Raw genomic sequence first — 12,813 nt, forward strand, 5'->3', positions numbered from 1 at the left:
ATGCCGTTCCATAGAGGACATTGTGTCTGTTGACAAGCACAGAGGATCTCAATGTGGTTCAAGAATACATTTCTCTTACGTATTTTTATCTTCTCATGAGCTGTTTCACTCAATGTTCCCTTTTTTCTTTATTTAAAAGAACATAAGTGTGGGGGAGAAGGTTCTCTATGGTCTCTACGGTATAGTTGAGCACAGTGGCTCCATGCGAGGAGGCCACTACACTGCCTACGTGAAAGTGCGAGTACCCTCCAGGAAGCTGTCCGAGTGCATCACCGGGAGGAAGCCTGCACCAGGTCTGCCATCCTCTGTACATCTCCTTAAAAGTTAAAGAATTGATTCTCTCTTTTTAGCTCCAAATGGATTCATTTTCTTAATCTTAAGTCTGCTTAGATAATCTTCAAAAATCTTAATAATCACAAAGTAATATCCTTTTAGGCAATATGAATTGACAATTTTTTAAAGTTACTTCAGAGATGTGGTAGGTTTTTTGTTATTTGCTTTTGTTTTTGTAAAAATAATGTGTGTGTGTGTGCACGTGTGTGTGCATGAGTCTGTGTCTGTGTACTGATGTGCACAGCATAATGTGGCTGATTGAGAGTACATTCCAACAGTTCATTCTGGCCTTTCACCTGCTTGTCCTGATTTTGCCACTGGGCTGTGTATTCAGGCCTGGGGACTTCTGGACTATTTTCTTGCTTCTGCCTCTCATTTTCCCATATGAACTAATGCTGGGATGACTGACACATGCCAATGATATCTGTTTTTGCACTGGTTCTGGGGTCAAATTCAGATCATCAGGCTTGTGTGGCTAGTGCTTCTCATCATGTCCTCAGCCACATTCCCCATCTTCTGAAGACACACCAGCTCATCAAAAGATTGGACGTGGAAATTCACTAGCTTTTACTACAGGCCATTGAGTTTTCTTCTGCACTCCCTGGATTCCTTTTTTTTTTTTTTTTTTTTTTTAATAAAGGTTTCTATTTTGTTAATGGGTGTCTGTGTGAATGTGCATGTGTAAGTATACTCGCTCAGAGTCTAGAAGAGGGCATGTGATCCCTGGAGCTGGAGTACAGAGGTGGTTGCGATTCGCCCAGCACAGGTGCTGGGAACCAAACTCCAGTCTTCTGCAAGAGCAGTGTGTGCTCTTAACTGCTGAGCCCTTTCTCTCACCTCCCCTTTATTAGCTGTGTTGTTGTTAGTGGTTGCTTGGTTGTTATTTTTGTTTTGACAGAACATCTCACTATGTAGCTCTGTCTAACTTGGAATTTACTGTAGAGGTCAGGCTAGCCTCAAACTCAAAAAGATCTCCCTGCTTTTGCCTCCCTCATGTTAGGATAACGATGTGCACCACCACGTCCAGCTCTGCTATTAGCTTTTAAAGTGTAGCGTGTGTGTGTGTTTGCTGTATGTATGTGTGCATGTGTTTGGCTGTCAGAGAACAGTTTTGTATACTCAGTTCTCTCCTTCTACCCTTGTGTGGGTTCTGGGGATAAAGCCGATGCCCAGGCTTGCACAGCAAGCACCGCTCCTCCCTGCTCCATCTCGCCAGTTTCTCCACCTTCCTTTTTGGTGGAAGTGAATATTTATTTCTCTGGGAAATTAAGTATTATAAAGCTAATATTTCACTAGATATTTAAATTTAAAAATGTATTAACTAGAAGTAATTATCAATCTTAGATCTTATGGATCTTAGAATTAAATATAGCTCATAATAAATTTGTCACTGCTTACAATTTAGAAGACATAAACACACTAACTGTAAAATTGTCCTTTTTGTTCTGCTAGGTTTGAAAGAACCTGATAGTGAATTTGGAGGCCACTGGGTCCACGTCAGCGACACTTACGTGCAGGTGGTTCCAGAATCAAGAGCACTTAGTGCACAAGCTTATCTCCTTTTTTATGAGAGAATATTATAATATCTGTTCATTGTTATTTAGTTCATTTATATTTTAATGCTGAAGTTTTAACTATAATATGTAACGTGCCTTTGTAGTCTTTAGGAATAGTGCATCCTTCCAGTGTTACTTAACTTTTCAACATGTGGTGAATCCTTTAAAGAAAATTAAACAACATGACACGCAGTTGTGGTGCACGTTTTTAATTCCAGCACTTGGGAGGCAGAGGCAGGCAGATCTCTGTGAGTTTGAGGCCACCTAGGGCTATTCAATAAAACCTTGTCTTGGAAAATTAAACAAAAAATTAATTAATGCTTTCAAATCTATATTCTTAAATGTAAAAAACATGTTTTATGTTAATTTTCATGTCCATGGAGATTGCCTCTCCCAAAAAAAAAAAAAAAAAAAAGTTGACAGTAGTAGAGCAATCCTCTTTCCAATGTGACTCATCACTGCAGACATTCAGAGACGATGCTAAACTGGATTTTTCAGACTATTTCCTAAATGTAGCACAGCCTTCCCAGTGGATGCAGTGTATCCCATGCTACAGTGCTTACTTTTGGTTTTAACTTTTACAATCTTGGACGTATTTTGAATCATACTTCACATTTTTATTTGCTTGTTATTTTTCTAGTAAACATTGATATAAGTTTATAACTATGAAAAAAAAACGTCCATCCTTGCACCACCCCTCTTAAAATCATCTCAGGGCTTTGCAGTGGTGTGTGTGTGTGTGTGTGTGTGTTAGTCTATGGGAAAAGTTTCTAGAACAGTCTTAACTAGTGCCTAATGTTACATAATTATTTTTTCATATTTTATGTGACTCAGTAGTATAAAAGGGAGCCATTATAATTTCGTAGTGTGAGTTTACAGGTAATGAATTGATTCATTTATTGTTTTAAATATCTGAAGGTATTGAAACAGTTCATAAACTAATCATTTGCAGTCTTTTAAAGATAATTTGCAAGTGATTGGTTAAGGCTAAAATAAAACATAGAGAATTGTAACACATAGAATTGGCAAATAGAAATTGATGGTCTATATAGGAACACAGGATACTTTACAGTTTAAGGATGCTTTGAACTATAAACTACCAGATTATATTTATAAATGGTAGAAATCATATTCTTATACTTAACAACGAATATAGTACTTTTTTACTTCTGTACATTAGTAAATGTTAAACATGGCTTTGTCTTCATGAGCATTATTTAAAAATTCAAGTAGATAGTTGGAGATGTAGTTCAATGGCAGAGCACTTACCTGGCCTGTGCAAGGCCCTGGTTCCAGCCCTAGCAACACAAATAAAATAATCAGGTTGGTTTGGCTTTTACTTTAATGGGGCCCAGAGCTGCTACTTCTGTTCCCCTTAAATATATAGTAACACAGGACAGTTTCTTCTTTTGGAATTCAAAGGATTGAACTGTGAAAACTTAGCATGAAAAATATTACTACCAAGATTTAAAATAATCAATGAAGTGGTTCACTGATGCATAGTATTGAATCAAGATGTAAGGGAACAGGTACAATGTCTTAGTCATCAGTGCCTGTGTTTGATTCTGTGGGCAAATGTGAGGGAGAGAGGCTGTAAACTCTACAGGCCTTTAGCCAGGATTGAACCTTCTTGACATGTGTAACATAAATACACCAGTGTTGCCTCTTGACATGTGACTGGGTGAACTGATGTGTCTAATGGAGAGATTTTAAAATACCGTGGCATAACTTCTATTTTTAAGTTGTAGAGGAATTTCCAATGGTATTTTAAAATTTTTTTTTAATTGAAGATGGAGAAATACATTTTATCTATAGAGCCCCGTTGTGTCTTCTAAAAAGAACTTTCCAGTGTCTGTTTCATCAGACATTCAGAGTTTATTAATCTATTGATACAGAAGAGTCTAGCACCAGAGCAATGAGTTAGAAAAATAATTTGTTCAAGTTGGCCTCAGTCATAGCAGTTGCCCACCACCTGAAACAAATGTAAACAGTCAACCTTTTTTTTCTCTCTCCTAGAAAAGATACTATTAAGATGTATACAATCTAGGCAGGTTCCAATACCTGGTATATGACAATATTTTATCACCCTTTAAAATAAACAAACCTGCTGAGTGGTGGTGGTACATGCCTTTAGATTCAGCACTTGAGAGGCAGAGAGGCAGGTGGATTTGAGTTCAAGCGTAGCCTGGTCCAAAGAACGAGTTCCAGGAAAGCCAAGGCTTCACAGAGAAACCCTGTCTCAAAAAACTTGAAAAAAAAAGCCCACCTTAAAATCTATATGATTTTATACATTATTCTAGTAGTGACGTTCAAATAAAATGTTCATTTATTACCTAGTGCTGAGGAGGTTCTGAAATGTATTTTTTTATGACCTAAAGTTTGAGTGTTTTTTCTTGCCTTCTAAAAATGGAGGGAAATGGTTTGATTTTGATACGTAGGAATTTCTTATCAAGCTTATGTAATAGATAAAAATCACACAAGTCTACACTTAAATTTTTGTTCTTACTTTGAAGTTTTCCAAAGCACATTTGTGGAAATTTTAAATTGTAAGGCTACTGTACTAACAATAGTTTCCAGATTACCTCAGGAAACAGTGCAAATAAACAAGAATGTTTACAGATCAACACAACTACTTAGTGTTTTGGCACAGTGAATTTGAAAGGTAAAAGAGAGACGTTTTTATCTAGAAACTGGTTTACAGGGTACCTCTATTCCCAGTTCTCCCCTGGCTTTCCTATATTTAAAATGATAAAATTTTGATGATGTGCCAATTATGTGAATGTTTATGACATAAACAAATATATATATCTATATTTAAGATTTATTGTTTAATATTTTAAAAAACAATATGTAGACTGCTTATTTAGGTGGTCAAGGAGATGGTCATTGTATCAACTCAGAGTCATATGTCAACAGCTATTTTGCTGTATCTAATAATTCTTAGTTTGCATGTGTGATTAGTTAGTGATTTTATGCAATAGTTGAATAAAATTTCCTGAAGATTTAGCTGTGAAATGTCACTGCACATCAGATTTTTGTAGAACAAAATAACATCCTGCCTATTTTCATGAACTTCATACTCAGCTTATTTTTCTGCATGACATCTGGTCAAATAAACCTAAACCAAATATGGGCAATAAAATCAAGCTTTCAGATAGCATCCATTGCATTATTAGAGATATGATTTCTGTACTAAAATGTTTTTGTTCATGTAGAAATCATCAATTCAAATGTATTTAAAAGATGGTTATTTTCGGGTATCAATAATAAATTCATAGTATCATTCCTTCTCTTATCCAATTTTACAGTATTTTAAAACTATCTGTGTAACTTATTGAGCATTATTTGGTCATTGCTGTATGTATAAACATCATAATAAATACTAAATTCTTATGTCAACATATCAGGCCTAGAGTTTGTGCATTATACATTATTGACAAAATGTTAATAAACATGGTGTTCATGTCCATTTTAGTCCCCTGGCTTGCTATAAACAAAATATAATTTAAGGAACTTATGAACAACAAAAATTTATTTCGTACACTTTTAGAGGTCAGGAAGCTCAAGACAAAGACACACAGATCCATGGTCCATATGAGGTTCTGGTGATGCTCTCTCAGTGTTTGTTCACCTGGTTGATAGGAAAAGGATCTGCACAATCATCTTTCTGAGGGCTTCATGTCAGAACCCAATCACTTTCAAAATACTCCACTCCACAGAACTCCCACATGGGGAGTGTATGAATGGGACACAAACATTTAGTTCACAGTGGCCTTCAAGTTTCAGGAATGCGCTACTTTTTTAAAAAAGATTTATTTATTTATAAGAGTACACCATTGCTCTCTTCAGACACACCAAAAGAGAGCATCAAATCTCATTACTAATAGTTGTGAGCCACCATGTGGTTGCTGGGACTTGAACTCAGGACCTCTGGAAGACCAGTCAGTGCTCTTAACCACTGAGCCATCTCTCCAGCCCAGGAATGCTCATTTTAAAATAAAAAAATTTGTCCCAACCTAATGCCAGGAATTGTATCTAGTAGTTCTTTCACTGAGCTACATTCTCAGTCCAGAAAACAAAGAAACCTGTCAGCTATTTCTCAGAATGATTTGAGTTACTTAGATAGGATTGTACACTAGGAAATATGTTGTGTACATGTCTGTTTGTTTTAACTTTTTTGGAGTCACAGAGCTTTCAGAGGTCATGATGAAAGATTTTATATATATATATATATATATACATATATATGTATATATATATATACACACATACACACACACACACATATATATATATATATATATATATACACACACACACACACATATATATATATATACACACACACACACACATATTAGCATATATATAAAGGCAGGTTTATTGTGGAAGGGGCTCTCGGGTTCACTGGTCCCAAGAATGTGGCCAGGGAAGTTGCCATGGGGAGAGAGTCAGAAGGAAGATAGATGAGAAAGAGAACCAGAATGTCCATTCAGGAAGAGAAAAATATGGGGGGGGGGGGAGAGAGAGAGAGAGAGAGAGAGAGAGAGAGAGAGAGAGAGAGACTTAACATTTTTATTTGATCGTTTAACCAGTGTTTGTTGGATACCTGCTCTTTGTTTGACATTAGGAATATAGATAGCACTGAATGCAAGAAATCACTCAAGAAGAAAATCTGTCAGGTGAGTGAACTGGTCTTCATTTCAGTTTCTATTGCTGTGATGAGACATCATAACCAAAGGCAACTTAGAGAGGAAAGGGTTTATTTCATTTATATTTACATATCACAGATGGAGTCAGGGCAGGGTCTGATGCAGAGGCTGGGAAATGCTGCTTACTGGCTTGCTTTCCATGGACTGCTCAGTTGGCTTCTTAAAGGACCAGAGTCCAGGCCAGGGGTAGCACGATGCTCTGGACCCTTCCACATCAATCATTTATTTGACAATGCCCAATAAACTTGCCCACAGCCCTAATGGATGCACTTTTCAATTGATTTCTCTGAATCTAGCTTATGTCAAGTTGACATAAAACCAGCCAACACATAAGGGAAAAAAACCTCAAATCATATTGCTTACATGCTGTTTCAAGTAACACCTAGCGAAGAATGATGTCCCAGTGATAACAGATTAATCAGGGTTCTCTAGAGCCACAGAACTTATGGAATGTCCATATATTAAGGGAATTTATTGTAATGACTTACAGTCTGCAGTCCAACTAACCCAGCAGTGTGCAGCCATGAATGGGAAGTTCAAGAATCTAGTAGTTGCTCCGTCCCACAAGGCTAGTTTCATCTGGAATTCTGTTTAAACTGGAATCCTGAAGAAGTAGGTTCCAACAGATGTGCTGGCAAGTGAGTGCAAACAGGTGAAGAAGAGTGAGTCCTCCTTTTCCAATGTCTTTATATAGGTTTCCAGCAGAAGGTATGGCCCAGATTAAAGGCCTAGATGTACCACCATGCCTGGATTTGGAACTTCCCTTGTCCCAGGCTGTCCTTGAACTCAGAGATCTGGTTACCTCAGTCTCCTGGGATTAAAGTCCTGCACTACCTTGCCTGCCCCTAAACTTTTCTTTTTTTTTTTTTTTGTTTTTTTTGTTTTTTTCGAGACAGGGTTTCTCTGTGTAGCCCTGGCTGTCCTGGAACTCACTCTGTAGACCAGGCTAGCCTTGAACTCTCGAACTCAGAAATCCGCCTGCCTCTGCCTCCCAAGTGCTGGGATTAAAGCCATGCGCCACCACCGCCCGGTGGCCCTAAGCCTTTCATGGCCACTATCTTCAAGATCTGGATCAAAAGCATGTGTCATCCCAAGTAAGATCTGGGGAAGAAACATGGGTCTTCTAGCCTCAAGATCTGGATGACAGATGTGCCCTCCAATTCTGGATTGTAGTTCATTCCAGGTGTAGTCAAGTTGACAACCAGGAATAGCCATCATAGCAGATCCGAGAGTACCAAAGAGAAAGCTAAAGAGAGAAAATGAGTTTTAATTTTAGGGCTCTCTCCTGCCACAGAAGCTGAGAAGAGAAATCTTGAAATTTGTCCCCAGAAAAACGTCATTTGCCAAATATTTGTAGTTTTAGAAGTTTGTGCGTTTCCTGAAAGCATTTTTATACATTTCTCAAGGATTACAGCCAAGTAGAAAAACCCAAAATGTTTACAAATAAACATGTATTTTCTAATGATTTATTTTAATTTTATGTACACTGGTGTTTTGCTTGCATGTGTGTCTGTGAGGTTGTTGGATCTCCAAGAACTGCAATTACAGCCAATTATGAGCTACCCTATGGGTGCTGGGCTCTCTGGAAGACCAGACAGTGCTGTTAACCACTGAACTGTGACAGGGTGTCAGACCTTTGTAGGCCCTGAGACTGTAGCACAACTGACTTTATGATGTAATATCACACAAGCTGTAAAATTCATCATGTAAACAATCTTATCTTCCAAAACAAGGCTAATCTATCGAAATCCATAATTCTTAGAAAGTCTCTGAATGTACTAACCTTTCTTTTTGGCTTCTGTAGATCTGCTTCTGACTGTTTTGCTATCTGATATTTGACAACCCAGAACATGGTTTTTGTGGTTAAAAGCTCATCCTGAGAAAAACTCAAGGCTACACTGGGATGCCACACACTCAGTGTAGTCTCTGCTGGGCTAATAAAAGACTTTCTATTGGCTTCAACCCATGTCCAAATATCCTTTTCTGATGAATACCCCACATCAGAGCCATTGCTTCAGTCCCAATGATCCTGTTTCTTAGGACAAGACTGGTTAAACGGGCTACATACCTCCAGATTCCAATTGCTTTAAAAAAACCAAAGTGATTTCCTACTCGGAGCCCACTGCATCTACACAGTCTCCAAAGGGAACCATCTCAGTGTAGCAGAGAAGAGTGTGGAAAACTCTCTCTCTAGCGATAGTTCTTTACCACAGGTGTGTTTCTCCGCCCACTGGTCAGTAGTTATGTGATCCTGTGGAGTTAAAGGAAGGAGAACAGGGTGTGTGAGTTTACCAGAAGTCCCTGTCTCTATACAATGTTCAGGTTACCAGGCACTTAGATTTTCTTTCATACTTGAAAACACAATGACTCTCTTTTCAAGGGTCATAGTCCAGGTGGTTTTATCCTCAGGACCAGGTTTCTAGAAGCGTATTTGGTCATGTTTAGTTGTTGTCTCTGCTGCTCTGAAGACCCATGAGCCAGAATGGTTATGTTATATCTTCCACATACTTCATGAACTCTAACTAGTAAACATTCTCATGCAGGAGGAGGGGAGGTGGTAGCATCAGGATCTTTTACTATGGGTGAGGGTTAGATTCACTTGACTTTTCTGATACACATTCCAAGGAGGGTTTGTTTGCGGTTAACACCTTTGGCTACATTTGAGTGGCTGTTGCAAAATATGACATACTAGCAAGTTGCACAGCTTTTTAAAAAGGTCATCCTTTTATTGTGTTACTCACAATGGAGTAGAACTACAATTTCTGGAGATCTGACAGACTCTTCTGGCCTCTGCCTGCATCAGGCACACACATGGTCCATATGAATACATGTACTCATATTAGTTTAAAAAAACTTTTAAAAAAGCCTTTAAGCTTATTTTGTGTAATTCAAAAAATCCAACCTCAGCTAGGTGTGGTGGTGCATGCCTTCAATCTCAGAACTCACTCAGGAAGCAGAGGCAGGTGAGTCTCTGAGTCACAGGCCAGTCTGGTCTACATACAAGTTCCAGGAGAGCCAAGGCTACATAGAGATATCCTGTCTCAAAAACAATTCTGCAAAGATCAGAAGATTAAAAAAAAAAAAAGATTGTTTTTATTCTCTCCTGTTTTGGTTTTCAGAAACCATTTATTTTCTGATTTCTACTTTCTCCCTGCCTAGACACATAGAAGGTTTTAATGTATGACCCAGTCTGCTCTTTAACTCCCAGGCTCAAGTGATCTTTGAGCCTCAGCCTCTGTACCAAATCAAACTATAGTCACATGGTGGTTTGAATAAGAATGGCCCATAGGTTCATATATTTGAATGATTAGGCACCAGGAAGTGGCATTATTTGAAAGGATTAAAATAATTGGGAGGTGTGGCCTTGTTGGAGGTTGTGTCACTGGAATGGGTGGTGGCACATGCCTTTAATCCCAGCACTTGGGAGGCAGAGGCAGGTGGATTTCTGAGTTCGAGAGTTCGAGGCTAGCCTGGTCTACAGAGTGAGTTCCAGGACAGCCAGGGCTACACAGAGAAACCCTGTCTCGAAAAACCAAAAAAAAAAAAAGCCCATGCCAAGCCCAGAGTCTCTTTCCCTGCCTATGGATCATGATGTAGTTCTCAGCCATTGCTCCAGTGTCTGCCTCCATATCACCATCATGATGATGATGGACTAAACCTCTGAAACTGTAAGCAATTAAATGACGTATTTTATAAAATCTGCCTTGGTCATGGTGTCTCTGCACAGCAAGGGAACAGTGACTAAGACAAGGCATGTGCTGCTGCACACATCAGTTACTTCTTTATACTGCCTGTCAAACGCATCCAGTAGCACCTAGTGTCTAGTGTCTTGCTTTTCAAACTTTTCCATTAGATGGAAATTCATTATATACATTATTGCCTCGAAGGTTATGGTGACTCTCAGTTAAATCCGATGTTTTACTATACCATAATGTAAATTTCTACACATTAATGTTAGTAGCTATGTCTGTCAACCACCTTCTAATCTAGTGTATATTTTTTAAGTGAATGTTTTTTGTTCAAGATAGGTTAGCTTTATGTTGTATTAACAAATGACTCAGCAACTTACTTTGTGGTCATTGTAAAGCCTTTGTATGTACTATCTGAATTACTATCTGAATTTGCAGTAGCTAAAAGCATGTGGCCTGGTGACCAGGTCTCATAAGTATATGAACATGTGGAGGGAGAGGACATTCTTACGCATTCTTCAGGTGACCCTCTACCTTTGTTTTCAAGATACGGTCTCTTATTGATGTTGAATTCAGTACGTGTTAGGGATCTGTTTACCTTTGTTATTCCTAGTGCTGAGACCACAATGTACACTACAGCTCCTGCTTTTTTTTTTTTTTCTTAAGGTGTGGGTTCTGGGAATCAGACACAAGTAAGTCTTCTTGCTTTACCAATGTTGACATCTTCCCAGCCCTATAAATAGGAACAAACAAACCTAAATTTAAAGTTCTCTGTTAATCATTAATAGTAGATTGCCAGGTAATATTGACAACATGCTGGCACTTGATAATTACAGTACACAATGACACAGATCTCATATATGATAGCTGTTCAGACCTTTAACATAACAGCATATGTTCTGATAAAATAGACTGTGACATTCACACATGGGAGAAACGTGTGGTGATGGATGCCTATAATCCCAGTGAGGCATTTAATAGACCCTCCGATTTGGATATCCAAAATGACTAGTTTACATTGGTGTCTCTAGTCAAAGTATTTAATCACTTGAAAATGTAAAATTTTCTGTGCACTAAGTAATATGTTAGGCCCTTGGAGGGCAAAAGTTGTCACTCAAATATTGGTTTCAGTTTTACTAGGGAAGTAGAAAATAACTACAAGATGATTATAGGGAGCAGGAATTTATGATAGCCTTGCTAATCCAAGCAGAGTTCACAGAGGAAAGTCCATTTTTCTGATTAGAATGTTTCTCATTGAGGCGGAACATGATGACATTTGATTTTAATCCCAGCAGTGGGGTGGAGGTGCCAGTAGTGGATCTCTGTGAGTTCTTAGCAATGCTAAATGGAAACAGCCAACTACAGGTTTCCTTTTGAATTGTACTAACCTCATGAACTCACATTATAGTATTGCCAGATAATTGGCAGTTTTCTCCATCCCACTCCCTAAATTACATATTGAAGGAAAGCTTGAGCCCAGCAGGTGTTTATCGAGGTGAATTTTATTCTAATAACACAGGCTATTTGGTTTTCAAATGTTTCATTTAAGAATTACAGAATTTCTTGCAAAGGGCATCCCTATTTTCACATCTATATTTTCTTTATCCAGTCTACTACAGTCTTGTTTCTAGAGTAGTTTGATGTTTCTTGTGCACAGTTCCCAACTCAAAGACTTAGATTCTTAGTGCATGCAAAAAACACCGTTCTCACCTTAAAGGGAATGAGAGACAGCTTATTGTGGAACCACATTTGAATAACCATGGCACAAGCAACACAGATTTAGGTTATGCCAAATTCCTTGTGCAACATGGAAGCAGTTTCATGACATTTTATAGTTCTAAAGAACAAAGACAGTCATAAATCAAGGGAAGCTTAAGATACATTAGTATGTGCATCACAGAAGTTACAGCAAGATGAGGACACTTTTTACATAGCTGCAGATGCTATTGATAACATCCTTAGCTCTTGGGTTGGTGGAAACTAGGCGTCAGCTAAGTTAAAAAGTTCCAAAGGGGGCACTGGAGAAATGGCTCAGTGGTTAATAGCATTGGCACCAGAAGTTAATTCCCAGCACCCACATGGCAGCTTACAACGATCTGTAATCCAGCTCCAAGTGATTTGACTCCCTCACGTAGACTTGCATGCAGGCAAAACAACAAGGCACATAAAATAAAAATAAATCATTTTTAAAGTTTCAGAAACTTTTTAATCTATTAGTCAAAGGATTTAGCTCTAATATAGAGAGGCTGGCAAGGACTGGCTATTCAGTGGGTAAAGCTAGGCCCAGATTGGGTAATTTGCTTCTGGACTTGTAAAAGTCCAACCTCTCCACATCACAGCAGCTCTATTCAATCTCTGCAGACACAGATGCTTTCCTGGAATTTTCCTTCATGACTTTTTAGTTACATTGAAATTTCTAGAAAGGCATTTCCCAAAATTTAGGTTAAAAATACTGTATTTCTCTTTCTTTCTTTCTTTCTTTCTTTCTTTCTTTCTTTCTTTCTTTCTTTCTTTCTTTCTTTC

General features: G+C 38.2%; 1 protein-coding gene across 1 annotated transcript in view; it reads left to right on the forward strand.

Moving 5' to 3' along the window:
* Positions 1-5,358, forward strand: part of Usp45 (ubiquitin specific peptidase 45) — a 57,615-nt gene extending 52,257 nt beyond the window's left edge. Inside the window, exons 16-17 of the mRNA XM_028780346.1 lie at positions 140-293; positions 1,786-5,358. Coding sequence (XP_028636179.1) covers positions 140-293; positions 1,786-1,916 — 285 coding nt within the window. The 3' untranslated portion in view covers positions 1,917-5,358. The remainder of the gene's footprint in view (positions 1-139; positions 294-1,785) is intronic.
* The last annotated feature ends 7,455 nt before the right edge of the window (positions 5,359-12,813 follow it).

Source organism: Grammomys surdaster, unplaced genomic scaffold (assembly GCF_004785775.1).
Source record: "Grammomys surdaster isolate TR1022 unplaced genomic scaffold, NIH_TR_1.0 97, whole genome shotgun sequence".
NCBI classification, from domain to species: domain Eukaryota; kingdom Metazoa; phylum Chordata; class Mammalia; order Rodentia; family Muridae; genus Grammomys; species Grammomys surdaster.